Source organism: Cervus elaphus, chromosome 22 (assembly GCF_910594005.1).
Source record: "Cervus elaphus chromosome 22, mCerEla1.1, whole genome shotgun sequence".
Classification (NCBI taxonomy): Eukaryota; Metazoa; Chordata; class Mammalia; order Artiodactyla; family Cervidae; genus Cervus; species Cervus elaphus.
In genome coordinates, this window is record NC_057836.1 from 41318571 (window position 1) to 41339129 (window position 20559).

General features: G+C 37.5%; 1 protein-coding gene across 8 annotated transcripts in view; it reads left to right on the forward strand.

Moving 5' to 3' along the window:
• Nucleotides 1-20559, forward strand: part of BICD1 (BICD cargo adaptor 1) — a 243955-nt gene that overhangs the window by 209147 nt on the left and 14249 nt on the right. For 3 of the 8 annotated variants that reach the window (XM_043882069.1, XM_043882072.1, XM_043882074.1), the window contains one exon: nucleotides 16037-16045. The exons of the other annotated variants lie outside the window; for them this stretch is intronic. In XM_043882069.1, the coding sequence (XP_043738004.1) occupies nucleotides 16037-16045 (9 nt within the window). The remainder of the gene's footprint in view (nucleotides 1-16036; nucleotides 16046-20559) is intronic. 8 annotated transcript variants of the gene reach the window in all.

Here is a 20559-nt window from a genome sequence, read left to right on the forward strand (position 1 = left end):
TTAATTACAACTTAGCATATTGATAAACCTTATATTTTAACCATTTATTTGAAGTTAAAATAATAAAAGTATGAAGGAAGTAAATCTGTTATTATAGCCTAAAGAATTTTCAATATTACATCATGGAACCAACCAGATTAGTCCTTAATAAATTCTTAGATCAACCCAACAACATTTTCCAAAAGGTTCTGTTTAAATGAATAGAAACTGATTAGCCATCTACACCAAAGTGTAGCTTCTAAAAATATTTGCATTATTGACAATATATATTTTTCCTAGACTAAACTATATTGGATAAGGCATATTAAACATTATTTACAATGCTTTCACTATATAAAATGTTTCATTAAGCTGAGGGAGGGAAAGTATGCCATTTATATCCAATCCTATGTTCTATGCAAGAATATCTTAAACCCATGGCAAGTAATAGGTTTTATGAGTACTTTTTATTCTTGGGTTTAATATAAGTTATTGATTATTATAGATTTACTTGCTGGTAACAATCTATATACATCATTTTAAAAGGATGATTTTCTATTAATTTATCAGAATTTTTTGATAGGCATTGTTTTCTAAAATGTATTTTTAATGTTTTCTACAATATATTTTTTAGTTTATTTTTAGGTGATTTTAATTATTCTATTAAGTCAATATACAGATTGTTTCTATTGAGGATCATTGAAGAAATTAAATCAATGTAAATGATATTAGTTTAATTTGTTTTGGATTCTTTGGTTGAGGAATTGCAAGAGATATAAATCTAATATAAATTTTAAAACAGAACATAGAATATTATTTACCATATATAAGGAATATTTAGAAATAGATTTCACTTCTATGAGATGGTTAGCATAAAACCCCATCTTCTTCAAGGCACAATTTCTCAGTTTTTGGAAAGTCAGTTCTAGAATAGGGCATTAATTTTCAAAATTAGCAGACTGTTTTGTGCTAATTTATTAGTACATTGTTCTGATTGATTTCTAATATTAGTAAAACTTTGTGGAGGAAAATTCTGGCTATGGCTCAGTCTCTGCTACCTCAGCTCTAGAAATTCCAGAGTTTCTGGCTGTGACTTACTGACTTTTTTTCTCCTGACTTATCCTTATCCAGCATACAAACTTCAGCATCCTCCCCTCATGTAGCTTTGAAGAACTTGAATCAAAGGGTTCCATTCTGATATCAACAAGTTTGCAATCAGAAAGCAGATAGTATATCTTCATAATATTAGTGGTTATTTTGTAGCCAATATTTCATCTCAGTGCCTTAACTACCTAGGTTTACGTAATTAATAGAAACTTATAATTTAATCAATAATTAAAATCAATCTACCAGAGTATATGAAAGGAATCTATTCAGATCATAGGCCAGAGATGTTATTTCTGTGGTAAAGACCTAAGTGCATCATTTGCACAAGTGAATTAGGTTCCTGGACCCAACTGCAGCGTGAGGAGCGGGAGAAGGCAGTGCTTCAGCACACCAAGCAGTTCTTTGATACCAGCTGGTTGCCATAGGATCCAACTCAACTCTGATACCATCTGCCTGGAGATGGCATCAGATTCCACACACTGAGGACTCAATCTGACAAGATTGCCCCGCACCCGCATCCCCACTTCTTAAGCCAATCAAAAGCCTGGGCTATTACCTGTGTCTCTGACCCACCGCTATAGATTGGAGTTCCCATGACCCCTCTTTAGACTCCAGATACCAGTCCAAAGTCCAGGTTGTTTCCTTACTTCTGAACGACTGACTATAAACCAAAGGTTCCCAAGACCCCTCTTCAGGTTCAATTAATCTGCTACTTCCTCAATCACTGGTTTATTATTTTTTTAAAAAAGTAACTCAGGAACAGCCAGACAGAGAAATTTGTAGGTCAAGAAACAGGGAAATGTGCCACAGTTTGCCTACTCTTCCAGCATGACACTGTAATCTCCACGTGTTCACCAACCCAGAAACTCTGTGAACCCTGTCCTTTGAGATTTCTATGGCGGCTTCATTAGAGAAGCATGAGTTTGATTAAATCATTGGCCGTTTAATGATTGATTCAACCTTCAGGGGTTGAAACTGAAAGTTCCAACTCTCTGTGGTTGGTTCCCCTGGCAACCAGCCTCCACCCTTAGGTGGGGTCCTAAAGTCATCTCATTAACACAGCAAGAGACACTTTTGTCATTCTTAGCACTTAAGAAATTCCAACATTTGGGGAGCTAAGAGCCAGGAATCCTGGACGAAGACCAAATATACATTCCTTATAAATCACAGTATTGCAACAGGATAAATAAGAAATCTGAAACTTGAAAAAGCAAGCTTGAGCTTTCTTCTTGAAGTAATAGCCTGAGCAGTCTGCTGTTCATGAACCTGTGTTTTCCCTGTAGAAGCTTTTTCTCTTGAATGTTCTGCTTCCCTGTGTGATTTCAGTTCCTCCGTTCCTCACTGCTTCACTCTTTTCCTTCCTCCTCTCTCTTTCTCTGAAACCATTACTGAACTATTGTGAAAGAATGGTTTTGAAATCTGAAATTTTTCTATGGTATTTTAAATCTTACCAATTTTTAAAGGAGCTCATAGAAATATATTAACCTTAGTATGTACTCACTCCTTTAGTAACAAACATGTTACTAAACATGTTCATTAGTGAAAATTGCCTTTACATTTCCCTACATTCAAATAGTAAATATGTATATGTGTTTGTTGTATTACAAAGCCTATGTTCTTAAATATGTACCCAAATCACATTTCTTTCATTGACTCATTTTCTCATTCACTTGTTTGTCAAATTTTAGCAAAGTATATTGTGCACCTACTATGTGTCAGGCACTTTTTTTTGCTTTTGTTATAATCCATGGGATTGCAAAGAGTTGGACATGACTGAGCGATTTTCACTGACTGACTTACTTATAATGTGAAAGTGTTAGTTACTCAGTCATGTCTACTCTTTGCAACCCCATGGACAGTATCCTGTCCAGCTCCTCCCTCCATGGGATTCTCCAGGCAAGAATACTGGGTTGCAATTTCCTTCTCCAGGGGGTCTTCCCAACCCAGTGATGTTCAAGTAAAACATCACCTCTGTTATCCCCTTTTAAGGGGAGGTAGATATGCAAATAAGTAATGATATTAGTAAATGTTCCTGGTAAATAGAAGGATTGGGGTGATGAGGAAATCCTGCCCAAAGAAATGCAAGTACTTGTCATGAGAGGTAACTGTAGACCTTAATAGGTAGAAGGCAAAGGTGCAGGTATGGATAAAGAGAAAAGCCTTGTAGGAGATCAGCTTGCACAAAGGCTGATGAATTAGGGGCTAGAAACTGGATCAGGACTTAGGAGTGATGGGAATGACTCTAGAAAGGCAGACAGGGACTTGAAAATAGAGGGCCAGGTTAGTGAGAATAGACTTTATTCCGAGGGCACAGATAAGTTTTCAGAAGAGGAGGATTTTTAGTTTATAAGTCTAAACAGTGTATTTAGTCCCACCTGGCAGCGAGGTGGAGAATGGATTAGATGTAGGTAATGTTAACCAATGCTAGGAAAGATTGAAGGCAGGAGGAGAAGGGGACAACAGAGGATGACATGGTTGGATGGCATCACTGATGCGATAGACATGAGTTTGAGTAGGCCCCAGGAGTTGGTGATGGTCAGGGAAGCCTGGCATATTGAAGTCCATGGAGTTGCAAAGAGTTGGACATGACTAAGTGATTGAACTGATTGACTGACTGACTGAATGTTACCCAAACACTGGGTTCTCCTCTTGATGGGTGTCAAGCCAAAAGACACAACTGAAACCATGTAACTCAGATTGGGATTTGAACCCACAGTCTTTTAACTGATATCACACCTAATCTCAGGACTTAATGAAACTCAGTTTCTTGATGTCCCATCACAGAAAGAATTCAGGGAGAGACAAAGTGATAGGTAAGAAATAGATTTATTTAGAGAGAAATACACTCCATAGAGTGTGGGCCATCTCAGAAGGCGAGAGCAGCCCCTGAGTATGGCGTGGTTAGTGTTTTTATGGGCTGGGTAATTTCATAGGCTAATGACTGGAAGGATTATTCCAACTATTTTGGGGAAGGGGCAGGTTTTTCTAGGAGTTGGGTCACTGTCTACTGTTTTGCCTTTGATGATCATCCTCAGAACTGTGATGGCGCTGGTGGGTGTGTCATTTAGCATATGCTAGTGTACTCAGTTCAGTTCAGTACTTGCTCAGTACTTGCTCAGTCCTGTCTGACTCTTTGTGACCCCATGGACTGCAGGCCCCAGGCTTCCCTGTCCATCACCAGCTCCTGGAGCTTGCTCAGACTCATGTCCATTGAGACGGTGATGTCATCCAACCATTTAATCCTCTGTTGTCCCCTTCTCCTGCCTTCAGTCTTTCCCAGCATCAGGGTCTTTTCCAGTGAGTTAGTTCTTCACATCAGGTAGACAAATTATTGGAGCTTCAGCTTCAGCATCAGTCCTTCCAATGAATATTCAGGACTGATTTCCTTTATGAGTGCCTGGTTTGATATCCTTGCAATCCAAGGGACTCTCAAGAGTCTTCTCCAACACCACAGTCAAAAGCATCAATTCTTCCATGCTCAGCTTTCGTCATGGTCCCACTCTCACATCCATACATGACTACTGGAAAAACCATAGCTTTGACTAGACGGACCTTTGTCAGCAAAGTAATGTCTCTGCTTTTCAGTATGCTGTCTAGGTTGGTCATAGCTTTACTTCCAAGGAGCAAGCAACTTTCATGGCTGCAGTCACCATAGCAGTGATTCTGGAGCCCAACAAAATAAAGTCTGTCACTGTTTCCATTGTCTCCCATCTACTTGCCATGAAGTGAGGAGACCGGATGAAATGATCTTCATTTTTTGAATTTTGAGATTTAAGCCAGCTTCTTCACTCTCTACTTTCACTTTCATCAAGAGAGTTTTTAGTTCCTCTTCGCTTTCTGCCATAAGGCTGGTGTCATCTGCATATCTGAGGTTATTGATATTCCTCCCTGCAATCTTGATTCCAGCTTGTGCTTCATCCAGCTCGGCATTTCACATGATGTACTCTGCCTAAGTTAAATAAGCAGGGTGACAAAATGTCATCTTGATGTACTCCTCTCCCAATTTGGAACCAGTCCATTGTTCCATGTCCAGTTCTAACTGTTACTTCTTGACCTGCATACAGATTTCTCAGGAGGCAGGTAAGGTGGTCTGGTATTCCCATCTCTTGAAGAATTTTCCACATTTTGTAGTGATCCACACAGTCAAAAGCTTTGGCATAGTCAATAAAGCAGAAATAGATGTTTTTCTGGAACTCTCTTGCTTTTTCAATGATCCAGCAGATGTTGGCAGTTTGATCTATGGTTCCTCTGCCTTTTCTAAATCCGGCTTGTACATCTGGAAGTTCTCAGTTCACGTACTATTGAAGCCTAGCTTGGAGAATTTTGAGCATTACTTTGTTAACATGTGAAATGAGTGCAATTGTGCAATAGTTTGAACATTCTTTGGCATAGCCTTTCTTTGCGATTGGAATAAAAACGGACATTTTGCGGTCCTATGGCCACGGCTGAGTTTTCCAAATTTGCTGGCATATTGAGTGCAGCACTTTCACAGCATCATCTTTTAGGATTTGAAATAGCTCAGCCGGAATTCTGTCACCTCCACTAGCTTTGTTCATAGTGATGCTTCCTAAAGCCCCCTTGACTTCACCTTCCAGGATGTCTGGTTCTAGATGAGTGATCACACCATCATGGTTATCTGGATCACGATGATCTTTTTGTATAGTTCTTCTGAGTATTCTTGCCACCTCTTCTTAATATTTTCTGCTTCTGTTAGGTCCATAGGATTTCTGTCCTTTATTGTACCATTCTTTGCATGAAATGTTCCCTTGGTATCTCTAATTTTCTTGAAGAGATCTCTAGTCTTTCCCATTCTAGTGTTTTCCTCTATTTCTTTGCACTGATCACTGAAGAAGGCTTTCTTATCTCTCCTTGCTATTCTTTGGAACTCTGCTTTCAAATAGGTATATCTTTCCTTTTCCCTTTGCCTTTCACATCTTTTCTTTTCTCAGCTATTTGTAATGCCTTCTCAGACAACCATTTTGCCTTTTTGCATTTCTTTTCCTTGGGAATGGTCTTGATCACTGCCTCCTGTACAGTGTTACAAACCTCTGTCCATAGTTCTTCAGGCACTCTGTCTATCAGATCGAATCCCTTGGATCTATTTGTCACTTCCACTGTATAATCAGTCGTAAGGGATTTGATATAGGTCATACCTGTATGGTCTAGTGGTTTTCCCTACTTTCTTCAATTTAAGTCTGAATTTTGCAGTAAGGAGTTCATGATCTGAGTCACAGTCAGCTCCCAGTCTTGTTTTTGCTGACTGTATAGAACTTCTCCATCTTTGGCTGCAAAGAATATAATCAAGCTGATTTCAGTATTGACCATCTGTGATACCCATGTGTAGAGTCTTCTCTTGTGCTGTTGGAAGAGGGTGTTTGCTATGACCAGTGTGGTCTCTTGGCAAACTCTATTAGCCTTTGCCCTTACTTCATTTTGTACTCCAAGGCCAAACCTGCCTGTTACTCCAAGTTATCTCCTGACTTCCTACTTTTGGATTCCAGTCCCCTCTGATGAAAAGGACATCTTTTTTGGGTGTTAGTTCTAGAAGGCCTTGTAGGTCTTCATAGAACTGTGCAACTTCAGCTTCTTCAGGATTAGTGGTTGGGGCATAGACTTGTATTACTGTGTTATTGAATGGTTTGCCTTGGAAACAAACAGAGATCATTCTGTTGTTTTTGAGCTTGCACCCAAGTACTGCATTTCAGACTCTTGTTGACTATGAAGGCTACTCCATTTCTTCTAAGGGATTCTTGCCCATGGTAGTAGATATAATTGTCATCTGAATTAAATTCACCCATTCTGGTCCAGTTTAGTTCACTGATTCCTAACATGTCAGTGTTCACTTGCCATCTCCTGTTTGACCACTTCCAACTTACCTTGATTCATGGCCCTAACATTCCAGGTTCTTATACAATATTGCTCTTTACAGCATTGGACTTTACTTCCATCACCAGTCACATTCACACCTGGGTGTTGTTTTTGCTTTGGTTCCATACCTTCATTCTTTCTGGAGTTATTTCTCCACTCTTCTCTAGTAGCATACTGGGCACCTACTGACCTGGGGAGCTCATCTTTCAGTGTCATATCTTTCTGCCTTTTCATACTGTTCATGGGGTTCTCACGGCACAAATACTGAAGTGGTTTACCTTTTCCTTCTCCAGTGCATCACATTTTGTTGTAACTCCCCACCAGGACCCATTCATTTTGGGTGGCCCTCCACGGCATGGCTCATAGTTTCATTGAGTTAGACAAGGCTGTGAGTGTCCAGGAGTCTCTAGCAGAGCTGTGGGTCAATAGTGGCCTGCTGTAGGATCAGGGGCACTGAATACAACAGTGCATGTACAAATCCTTTTGAAGGAGTTGCCATTACCTTCATGATCCCTTCCATAGTTTGGCCTGAGGCCAAACAACTGAGAGGGAACACAGCCCTGCCTATCACCAGAAAATTGGATTAAAGATTTACTGAGCATGACCCCGCCCATCAGACCAAGACCCAGTTTCTCCCACAGTCAGTCTCTCCCATCAGGAATCTTCTGTAAGTCTCTTATCCGTATCCATCAGAGGGCTAAAGTGTTACAATGAGCATAAAATGTGGCTCAAGGTCCACTGGAAGTCGAATCTTCTGCCACCTTGGACCTTGTTGGTTCTAACCAGTTTTTGTCATGTCCTATGGCTATATTTCTTTTAAAGGTTGTACCGTGCCCCCTTCTCTCCTGTTTTACAACCAAATCAAAGATTGGGGGAAGGAAAGATTTATTACTTGCAGCAAGTAAGAATACTAGGGATCTTGCCCAAAGCAGTGTTTCCCCAAACAGTAAAATTGAGAAAGTTTTAAGTATAAGTATATTCATGAAGGGGTTTGATTGAGTCCCAGCTTTAGCTGGTTGAAGTCAGGAGGGTCAGAAAAAGGTCAACATCTTCATTCCTTCAGTTCACATCATTCCTTAGGTTCCAGTTGATCTGGTGGTTGAGTGCCCCAGGCTGATCTTTACCACTGATACTGAACTGGGAGTGTCCTTACTTCTCTTGCTCGATAACAGGCAATGTTTCTGCATTCTTTAGTTCCCTTAAGATGTTAATTACTGAGACTCGTTCAAGCCCTGGCTCAGATCACAAAATGGCTTAGGGCAAAAATGGTTTCTCTTCAGTCAAGAAAGCTGTCTTGGTTCTCTTTCTCTTCAACCCTCCTGCCCTGACTGCTTACAGCAATACCTGAGATAAAGAAGCAACTACAGAGTCTAATGAAATGTGAGATGAGAGGTGGCAGAGACTCAGAATGGAAGCTGTGAGGAATATGAATGTTTGCAAGTGTCTGAAATCAGAGGTTCAACCCTGCTAAAGCCAGAGTGTCCTGTGTCCATGCAACCTACTCTAACTGCTCCTTCATCCTCTCGTGGTTTGTCTGTGGAAGGATCTTGGCTAATGCTTATTGAACTGACTTCCTGAACTAACAGCCTCACTGGTTTTTTGCCTAAAGTGTGTTTATTCCCTATAGAGGTTTCTCCACTTCTGTGTGTTCCACTTCCGCATATACTTTCTTTGTCCACAGGATTCATTTCTTGAAATAGTGGGAGTGAACAGCATTCTGTTGAAACCTGTAACCTTTTAGGGTTGTATTTGCTTTTAACACAGCTTCTGTAGAGTTTTCCCTCCAGAGGAAAGCTTGGGCATTTTCTCATGCTAGAGCATGTTGTCCTTAGTTTGGAATCTGCTGAAAGAAAAATTAATTTAAAAATGCTAATTCACAAAATTATCAACCATATGTTTAAAAATACATTTTTGTATCTTGCTCCAATGTAATATGCAATCAAAAATTTGTTCAGATTTCGAAATTTTAGTGAATCTTGTACGCTTGGTGGTGGTGTTCAGTCCCTAGCTCGTGTCCAACTCTGCGACCCCATGGACTGCAGCATGCCAGGACTCCCGGTCCCTCACCATCTCCCAGAATTCACCCAAGTTCATGTCCATTGAATGGACGTTGAATGATGCTATCCAACCATCTCATCCTCTGCCGCCTTCTTCTCCTTTTGCCTTCAATCTTTCCCAGCTTTAGTGTCTTTTCCAATGAGTCAGCTGTTTGCATCAGGTGGTGGATGAAGCTCCCAAGTAGTGGAGCCTCAGCATTACTACTTCCAATGAGTATTCAGGATTGATTTCCCTTACATTTGACTAGTTTGATCTCCTGGCTGTCCAAGGGACTCTCAAGAGTCTTCTCCAGAACCACAATTCAAAAGCATCAATTCTTCGGCACTCTGCCTTCTTTATGGTCCAACTGTCACATCCATACCTGACTAGTGCTGTCTTTGCTTTTTAATACACTATCTAGGTTTTTCACAGCCTTCCTTCTAAGAAGCAAGCATCTTCTAATTTCATGGCTGCGGTCACCATCTGCAGTGGTTTTGGAGCCCAAGAAGAGAAAATCTGTCACTGCTCTCACTTTTCCCTGTTCTATTTTCCATGAAGTGATGGGACCAGATGCCATGATCATAGTTTTTTAATATTGAGTTTTAAGCCAGCTTTTTCACTTGCCTCCTTCACCAAGGAATCATGTATGCTACAAGAGTATTTTCTCTCCTCTTCTGGGTTAACTCTGATTCATTGCACAGTGGAAATGTGCACACCATCAAATTTCAATTCTTTCACTATTTCTTCAAGTAGCAATTCCATTTTTGCAAGAAATCTTTCAGTATAGAATGATCTTGGGTTGGAATGTGCAAAGAATGTCATTGGAGAAACATATCTCATCTTTAGATTCTGTCCATCTATATGATGACAGATGTTGTTGTTTTTAGTTGCTAAATTGTGTTCAACTCTTTTGCAGCCGCATGGCCTGTAGCCTGCCAGACTTCTCTGTCCATGGGCCTCTCCCAGGCAAGAGTACTGGAGTGGGTTGCCATTTCCTTCTCCAGGGAATCTTCCTGACCCAGGGATCAAATCCATGTCTCCTGCACTGGCAGGCAGATTCTTTACCACTGAGCCACCAGGGAAGCCCATAATGACAGATACCTAATGGAAAACTGAAAAATATAAGAAATTACTTCATCTTTCTCAAATAGCTCTGTATTTGCTTTGTTTAGGTAAATCTCAAATATCCTCCAGTTTAGCTGAATGTTTTGATTTTCATCCAGATAATTAGTTTCATATAAATATATTTTGGAATTTTAGGATTTTTTTTTCACTTCTCTACTTTTTCTTGCAAAGAGTTTAAGCTAGATGTATCTTTTATACCAGTTTTGAAATTGTGTGCATAAATGCACAAAATTTATAAGTTTTCTGATCCCTTGCCTCCACTGGGTCAAGTTAGCCACTTAGCCCTCTATGCCTCACTACAGATAGCACAAAGTTTGTATTAAAAATGAATTCCTCTATAAGTCTGTAAGCTTTTGGGCAGAAATCTTGTCTCTTTTAATCCCCAGAATCTTCCACTGTACCTGGCACATAGTAGGCCTTCAATTTGTTGGATAATTGGTAATTAATACAAATTTTCTACAATATCTCAAAATATACAGCTTTATTGTGGTTTATCATCTCTACATGTAATTCTTCATGTACAAAAATATAATACATTTCAGATGTGGTTTAAAGTAGGTGATGTAATAAAGATCTATATAACAGTTGCATTAGGAAAATTTTCAAATGAGTTATTCATTTCTCTTACTGTTTAATTGAGACAGCATATGTATCATTTAAAGGTTCTTGATTTGGTTGTTTTAATATATTATGCCTAAAAATCAAGGCAGTTATAAGAAAATACTCACTTTTTTTGGCCATGCCCCACAGCATGTGGGATCTTAGTTCCCTGACCAGGGATTGAACCCATGTCCCCTGCAGTGGAAACACCATGTCCTAACCACTGGACTGTCAAGGAATTCCCCTGAAAATATTCACTTTACAGAGCAAAAATGTATGAACCCATGTAATACACACTAAAAGGCTGTATATAAATATATAGGCTTTCCTTACTTATTACTTTCTCTTATTCCATTTTATATGTTTTATATTTTTCAAGTATATTTTTCAATAGATAATGGTTATTCAAAATTGAAAAAGTATAATTACAAAAGGGTATACAAATAGAAAGTAGTTCTGCCACAACTGTGCCCAGCCAAACTTGGGTATCCTTTCAGAAACATTCTGTACATATACAAGCAAATATATGTAAATATATGCATATATAATCACATATGTATTTTATATATGCATTACAATAACATTGGCACAACCACAAACATCATTATGAATGCTATTGTTTTTCACTTAACTATCTTGGCTTTTTTCTCCTTTCATATCACTATTCATCTTTTTTTTATTTTTAACTAGACATCTGGAGGAGAAGGAAGATATACTTGAACGCTTTAAGAAAGCTTGAAATGTCTTTATGTGTAGAATTGAAATATATCTTGCCAAACAATAAAATGACAGCTACAAGAATGTTTCACCTTCTAGACCAAAGCTATTCAGTTTTAATAATGTGGTAGCCATATGAGAAAAAGTAAAAAGAAACAGATAAACTTAATTTTAATGATATATTTTATTTAACACAATATGTCCATAATACCGTGATTGTAACATGGAATAAGTAGAAGCAATTATTAATGAGATTTTGCATCTGTTCTTCTTACTCAGTCTTTGAAATTCAGTGTGTATTTTGCACCAACAGCACATCTCAATCTGAACTAGCCATATTTCAAGTGCCCAATAGCCAGATTTGGCTTGTAGCTACTGTATTAGACAATGAAGTTATAGACCTTCTTACTTACCAATGGCTCCAACTAGATGTAATTTCTACACTGAAATCTAATCACTAACATCTAATTTTAAAATAAGATTTAAGGTAACACATTTCGGTTTTCTTTTAATGAAATATTGGGCCAAATGTTTGTTGTTACTAATTGATTCTGCTTTATTTGTCTCTGGTACCAATATTCTTTCAAGTAGATACACATGAAATGTTTGTGTACACTTTCTGTACATCTCCTTTGTTTACTAGGTGTCCTTGTCATTAAGAATTTAATTCTTATTGTTTAGATATCCTAGGAAACCCTACTTTTAAATATCCTTGAAATAGTAAAAACATCTTAATTTGTGTGTGTGTGTATGTAATCAAGCTTGTAAAAAGTCTACGTTATTTATTCAAAGCAAGGAGTGCCTGGAAAATATTTCCTGCCAATTTTAAATGGCAGCATTTAATTACTTCATATTTAGACTGAAAACACATCAGACTTTTCCAAGGTGTATTCCATGTGTTTTCCTATTTCCAGGATAAAAGAGAAGATAAAGACAATACAAAGTAAACCATTCCATGGTACAAATTGGAGCCACTCAATAAATAATGCAATGTGGAATGGAACATTTGATGACCACAGTTCTATCAGCATCTTTGTTTTATTTTTGGTTTTTGTCTTCTACTACCTTCTCTGTCAGGTACACTATCCAGAACTTGTGTTTTCTTAAAGGATTTCATATCCAAAACCTAAGCATCGTAAGCAAAATAAGCTATGATAAAATGATGGAATTACTTAATTACTGTGGATCAACATGAAAACCAACACGGTAATAGGAATGTACCTATTAAATTAGATCATACTTTCAATCCATGTTGACTCTTTTAATATAACTGTCATATAAATCTTTTAGTATAACTATGCTTTAAAGTCTTCTAAGTTTTATTAATATTTTAATAAACCCATGGAAATTTAAAAATTTTAATTAAAATCCTCAAGGGAAAATAACTATACTCTTTCTCTAATATATCTATTAAGTGAAAAGACATACACTTATTTGACATTTCTAATTATTACATATTTAGGGCAAAAGTGATCACATCATGCTTGTGTCCACCAGAATTCACCCATGTGGTATGAAGAGAGAAGCCTCCAGAAGGGGGCTGAGTCTGGAGGAATAATGGGGAGGCACAGGTGGGCTGAGACACATGGAAGGCCCAGGACATTGTAGGCGATTACCCCTCCTTCAGTTCGGTTCAGTCACTCAGTCGTGTCTGACTATTTGTGACCCCATGAATCGCAGCACGCCAGGCCTCCCAGTCCATCACCAACTCCCAGAGTTTACTCAAACTCATGCCCATTGAGTCGGTGATGCCATCCAGCCATCTCATCCTCTGTCGTCCCCTTCTCCTGCCCCCAATCCCTCCCAGCATCAGGGTCTTTTCCAATGAGTCAACTCTTCACATGAGGTGGCCAAAGTATTGGAGTTTCAGCTTCAGCATCAGTCCTTCCAATGAACACCCAGGACTGATCTCCTTTAGGATGGACTGGTTGGATCTCCTTGCCCCAAATGATACTTCTGGCTCACTACAAAGTATCTACGGGCAGGTAGAAAACTCCAAAGAGATAAGCACCTAGGTCTGCAAGGAGACTCACAGAAGTGACCAACCTCTGCCACCAAAGGACACACTTGTCCAGATACTGAATATTAAAACTGCACATTATCTCACCACCTTCTACTATGCATGCTCCCCACCTGTAAGTCAGAGAACAGCTTTTATTCTACCAGACTACAATCACTTACTTACCTACAGCACTTAACCCTTGGTTTCTTTGGTATCCTTTGCACCAGGGAGTCAGGTGTATAACCATCTGCCATTGGCATGGCCCTACCTTCAGATCTCAAAGCCCTCCACGTGCAAAGAAAATGTATAATACTCCACTGTGATGGCCAGTAGGGCCTCTCCCTCATTGTATTCCCAGGAAAATGGCCATCAGCTATGCTATGCTCCTCACACTATTTAATCCAACTTGCTGGCATCAGACTATTGAATTCTACTATTTGTCCTCACTGTAACTACATGATTACATGTCCTCACTATAACTACATGTAACTACTCTATTATAAAAATGCCCTGATTATGAGCATTCCCCGGGATGTTATATTCAAACTGCAGTTTTCAAAGGGACGTTTTTTACCTACAAGGAATACTAAGGAAAACATAATTTAAAAAGACACAGTGGATATCCAGGAAAGCTAATCTTTAAATTAACAACTGCAGGCTCTCTTTTACATTTATGAGGATACGTGAACAGCTACAGTGAAGGAATAGTGAAGGAGCTCTCTCAACTCTGAGCCTCTCTGATTCAATGAATACAAATTCTTCTCTCCATGACTGGGACTGGGACTTATTGTGTACCATCCATGTTTTTAATATATTAAAATATCTCAGCACAGTATAGTATAGTTTTCATCAAGAAAAAGTAAAATTCCCATTATCTAATAAACAATGCAAACTTTTTCGGTACAATTTAAAGTGTCCAAGTGTTATAATCTGACTCTACAAGGCACAAAATTCAGAATTAATGCTGAATTCTTGAAGTGTGCTGACATTTTGCTTTCTTTCCCAAAACATATGAGATTCAGTTTCTAAAAGTATATCTATATTGTTACACTGGCTACAGGGGCCACTGACTTAACTGAGAAATGCGTACCCATCAACATGGCAGCCGATCAGACCTTTCTGAGGCACATTAACAGTTCGGGGAGTGGCCTTTGTACACACTAAACCTGGTCCCAGTGGCTCCCTGAGAGCCACTGTGAGCAAGTTGGGCAGGGTCTGAAGGAGCAGCTTAATTCTGGCTGAGAGCATGGTGCAAACAATAAGTAGTTCTGATGCTCACAAAAAGCCTCCACTTGCTACTTCCTATTCCTTTGTTTTAAATTATGTAGTATAGTTCCTTACACTTACTAAATTTAGACTACTTAAAGCGACTTAGGCATTGAACTCATAGAGCTAATCGACCAAAAAGACTCACAGTGCACTGTATTCGTTGCACAACAGTGAAACACCCTGCCACCCTCTTGTTTTGCTCTTGCATAGCTGTATGTTCCTTCTTCCACACATCCTTCTCTTTAGCCATCTGCTGATGCTTGTTTGGTTTTCTTGGCTGTTTCCCAGTGTATTGTGCAGAAAAGGTATAAGAGGACAAAAAAAAAAAAAAAAAAAGAACACAACTCCAAATGGTTGACTTTATTGCTTTCTATTATTTACTAAAAAAGTAAATGTAAAGTTATAAAGGTATCATATAACCATTAATTTCATAGTCACCTCTCAGCCAAAAAGGAAGCACTGGTATACTCTCCATATCAGAAATTTAAAGTGTTTGTAAACTGTACATGTAAGAGCCAAATTTGTTTTGGCTATGCTCTTTACTAGAGTGGACACTGTAGATGTCCTCTTTTCTTTCTTTTTTTTTGGTGTATACATTATTTTCATGTCACTTCACTGTGTCCAATTCACAAATCAAGTGTCCTTTAGGGGGACTGCTTCCCGAGCTAAGCCTCTCATGTAACCTCCATTGTCAGTGAATGTTCTTGAAAGGTGGGCTAGGTTAGATCATTACTCTTAAAATAATTATTTAAAAGAAACTTTGATAACTTCAAATATTTGCATTTATATGATTTAAATTTTTATATGAAATGATATACATTTACTTTGCAGGATAATGGTTTAGAGCAAGACAGTTGTTTTAATTAAACCTGCTTTTGGTGGATATATAATTGGTACCTTTTTTAGTTTAAGGAGATATACTTCCCTCATGTTAAGGACTTTTTTGCTGCTCTGATGCTGTTCATCTAGTCCATTTTTGCTCTAAACTGAGTTTCACCTCCCAGTCCTTCATTCCACTTGAGATTTTCTCTTATTAACAATGAAAAATCAGCCTATGATCAGTCTGGGTCATAAGAACTGAAATTAGAAATTTACAGTAGAAAGAGATACCCAATGTGGATGTTGTTTAATTCATCTTAAATACCTATTCTGACTTTCCAGGAAGTCCCAGCTCCACCACTATTGGTAGGATTTTGTAAAACAAACAAACAAACAAAAAGTATAGTATAGTCATTTACTCTGATTAGGTGTTTATGGAATAAGCCATTATGATCGGAGAATCAGTTAAACATAAACTTTTTTCTCTTTTTATGCACTACTTGACATCAAAAGCAAAAAGAGGTAAGTTGGCTATAAACCTGAGTGAACCTTATTTTCTTTAATAGATTTACTTCTGAAAGAGCTTTGCATTCATTTGAATCAGTTCTAATGAGATGGATGAAACTGGAGCCCATTATACAGAGTGAAGTAAGCCAGAAAGATAAAGACCAATACAGTATACTAACACATATATATGGAATTTAGAAAGATGGTAACGATAACCCTATATGCAAAACAGAAAAAGAGACACAGATGTACAGAACAGACTTTTGGATTCTGTGGGAGAAGGCGAGGGTGGGATGTTTCGAGAGAACAGCATCGAAACATGTATATTATCTAGGGTGAAACAGATCACTAGCCCAGGTTGGATGCATGAGACAAGTGCTTGGGCCTGGTGCACTGGGAAGACCCAGAGGGATCGGGTGGAGAGGGAGGTGGGAGGGGGGATCGGGATGGGGAATACATGTAAATCCATGGCTGATTCATGTCAATGTATGACAAAAACCATTACAATATTGTAAAGTAATTAGCCTCCAACTAATAAAAATTTTTTTAAAAAAAGAGCTTTGCTTCACCTTTCTACAAATCAAGTACTTTTACATTAGGAAGCTTGTTATTGTAGATCTTTAATCTTTTCTTTGAAAGCTGAATAAGCACCTTCTGTAAACTTGGATTTTAAAAATATTTAATATTTAAACATACTGCTTTTCCTTTAACCAAGTTATACATATAGTTTAATTTTCTTGTGAGGAACTTTGGTTTAGTTTTGGGTTTTCTGAGTTGTCCCCCTCCTCAAATATGGAAGATTACATGTTATAAGTAGTTCTTTACTTTAAAAAGCCAAGGAACAACTAATATTGGTGAAAGTCTATAATTTTCTGATCCATTGCTTTACAGAATAGGATACCCTGAACCTCTCAGAATATTTTCTAGTGGTGATTTTTTTTTTTTTTAGTGTGTGTGTTATTTTTTTTATTAATTTATTTTTTATTGAAGGATAATTGCTTTACAGAATTTTGCTGTTTTCTGTCAAACCTCAACATGAATCAGCCATAGATATACATATACCCCCTCCCTTTTGAACCTCCCTCCCATCTCCCGCCCCATCCCACCCCTCTAGGTTGATACAGAGCCCCTATTTTTTTTGAAATGACTATATAATAAGAATGACTATAAAATAAGAAAACCAAACACATTTCACTGAGTGGTGTCTCATATATTTTTCTTCTTTGGGATATATTTTCACTTGATTTTTTAGTGGGCTCTTGTTTGCAGTTTAACTCATTTCTGTCTTATTTCTTTCTGATGATGAATTCTGACATTTCAAAGGAATAGATGGTCTTCATCTGATACATGCTATTATTGATATTGTTTAATGAGAACAGACCATCACACGATCCTGAGTTAACTTTGTACCAGCTGACACTGTTCTTGAGAAGGTCATTTCTGAACAAAAAGTTATTTTCTAAAAGGTACTTAATTGATGTAAGAATCTGGAAGCAAAATGTACTTTTACCTCTTGGTGCCACTGTATTTAATTACCCTCTTTCCCTTTATCTTTCATGTCTTTCTACATAGGCTGTTAATTACACACATGCTCATGGTCTAATTGTAAGTTGTTCAGAAGCAGAAAGTTGACAATTCTGCAGGGCATTTTTATATTTCTCTTTTTCAAGGTTTGAAATAAATATAGATTTATTAATATTGCTTTGTTTTATCAGCTAGTCATGTGATATTCCTCAGGACAGCAAATGGAAAGCTGTGTGAAAGTTTTTGTATAATCACTGAAAAGTCTATAAATATTCCCTCTCTTTAGCAAGTCATGCTCCGATTCTGTATTGTTGAAGACAATTTTAATGCTTGTCCCCTAAGCATGATAACCTATGCACAGTTGTCATCTATATGAAGGCAGAGCCAGATGTTTTAAAGAGCCATATGTTTTTAAAGATCATATTTTTTCATTGTCTATACTGAAATATTTTTACGTGTTTCAACAATTCTGCTTTTTTCCCTGGAAATTTTTAATGAATAATGATTGTCTCTGACTATAATAAGGGTATAAACAAATAAGGGGGTTTGCTGTGTTAAACACTGATGTAAAGTTAAGGCTGAAGTGACTGGTGACCTAAACTGTAGACTACACTCCTGAGTAGCCGGAAATTATGTAAATTTTATTTGTGGGTACTTCCAGAGAAATTCATGTGATATGTTTGGCAAAAAGGGATGAGATAGCCAACTCTATGTGTTTGATTATGAAATGTTGAAAGCTGTTCACAGCTATCCATTTTTACTAGTGCTGATGCACCATTAAGTTCATCGTTAGATTTTTAAAAATATTTCAACTTTTCCTATCTACTGTTTATATTCATGTAAATGTTTCTATCTCATGCTCTCATTATTTTTCTTTATATTATGTTTCTATCTTAAATTTTTCTTAAATTCTCTACTGTATATGTCTGTTTTTTCAGTTTATGTGTATAGGCATCCATAGGACTACTTAAGTGTTCAAGTTATTACTACAAGAAGAATGTATTTTGATGCTTCTTTCCATTTACTTTTCTGTTTATTCACTAACACACTATTACTCATTTTATAGATTTAGTGAGGAATAATTTAGTATTGATGTTATTTGACCTATTTTAAATAATAGCAATTATAATTATTTTCAAGATTTATACATCAAAGTCTTAAAATTTATTAAAGAATCATTAATCACCTGATATCACTCAACTAGCATTAAAATCTTTATCGGAGAGTATTTTCTCCTTCCTATTCCTTTTGTTAGGAGGATGTTGTTATGATGACAGGAATGTCTAAATTGTACTCTTTCTTTCTCAAGTCGACCCATCACACAATGACATTGATAATGTAACTAATAAACAAATCTAGTGATCCTTAAGGGAAGGCAAAGTCAGTATATTAGCAGGTATTCTGCATCACATACAAATTCTCAAAGTAAAGGACTGTGGGAAAACAAAGAATTATAAGGCAGGGTCTTCTCTGTCAACTGCATAGCATGACTGAAGAATTTAGATACACTGCAAGGAAAACAGTGTTCAAAAGCTGAAGGCGATGAGATAAGTACTAACAGAGTTTAGAGGAAGCAGACACTTCCTTCTGGGGTGGTCAGGGGTAAAAACTGAAACTGGTTAGTTCTTGAACAGTCCAAGAGAAGAAAAGAGCATTTTAGATGAATGTAATAAAAGGAGCAAAGACTTGCTGAAATGATTTTATCATATGGTCTATTTTGGCTTTTTCATTTCTGTTTTAATGACAGTGACTTTGTTTCTTGAAACTGAAAATCTCAAGGTCATCTTGACTTCTCCCTTTGGCTCCTCATATGTTATTTGATGACCAGTTCTTATCCATGGGCCCTGGGCTTCATGCTTTCACAAACATCCTCTCACCTGATCTGCAAGATTGATATTCAATGTCCTCACTTAAAAGAAAAGCTGAGGCTAGGACTGAATTCACTTCTTCAATGTCCCTCACCTACTGGTTTGTGGAGCAGGGAATCTAAACATTAAGATCTCTCTGGTGGACCTACATCTTATGCTGATATGGAGGAAAGTTGAAGAGCACAGAAGAGAAAGAATAAAGAGGAAGGCAAAGAGGCCATTAAAAAAAAATTGCTGCAGAAGCATCGCTGGGCAATGGAAGGAAATTGTGATGTACCTATTATCCAGTCCCGTGGATTACTGTATAAAACCCTCATTTAAGAGCTGAGTGTGTGCATATCAGTAATTAATTGTGAAGAACACCTTTGTGCTATTATCCACAAATATTCAGAGTTCCTGAGTTAGGAGACTAAAAAGATACGATATGCAAGTTTTATGTCTCTACGTTGGTACACAGTGCATACAAATTTGTATTTTCTACCAACTCAAATTTCACATTCTATCATCAATTTTGTTTTCACCAAGACTGCTTTGATCACTTTAACTTCACTCTACTTTGATCTTTGCTAAAAAAGAAAGTCAGCTGAAATTGGAGTATGGATTTTCATTTAGAATTTGTGCTTGTGTATATCTTTTCCTGTGAGTTTCCTTGAATTAAAAAATATTTATTTCAACCCTTCACCTGTTTAGAGTTGAGAAGAATCAAGCTCATGACTGTCACATTTTCTAATTTGAGAGAAAAAATAAAAGGAAGAGGAAGTTGATATGGTAGATGACAGAATAGGACCTAAGAGATACACCAGGTAGGAAGAGGTGAAACTTATTAGAGATTAACATAAAGTTAAAAGTATATAAAATATTGCATTGGAATTTCTGACACTGTAAGTACAGGATGGAGGAGATATGACTTGACAGCACCATCTTCAAACAAAGTAAGCTTATGTGAAGTTGGCAGTCTGATGTTGCTGCCCAAAAAATGCCATGCCGGCTTCTGGTTTTTTGTTTTTTTTTTTTTTTTTTTTAATAGAATCAAGATGTCTCAGGTAAGGCAGGATGCTGCCACCCCAGTAAAGCTGTTACATCTCATTATGCATAGTTTCTTCTCTGAGCACCTCAATTTTAGAAGATTGTACACAA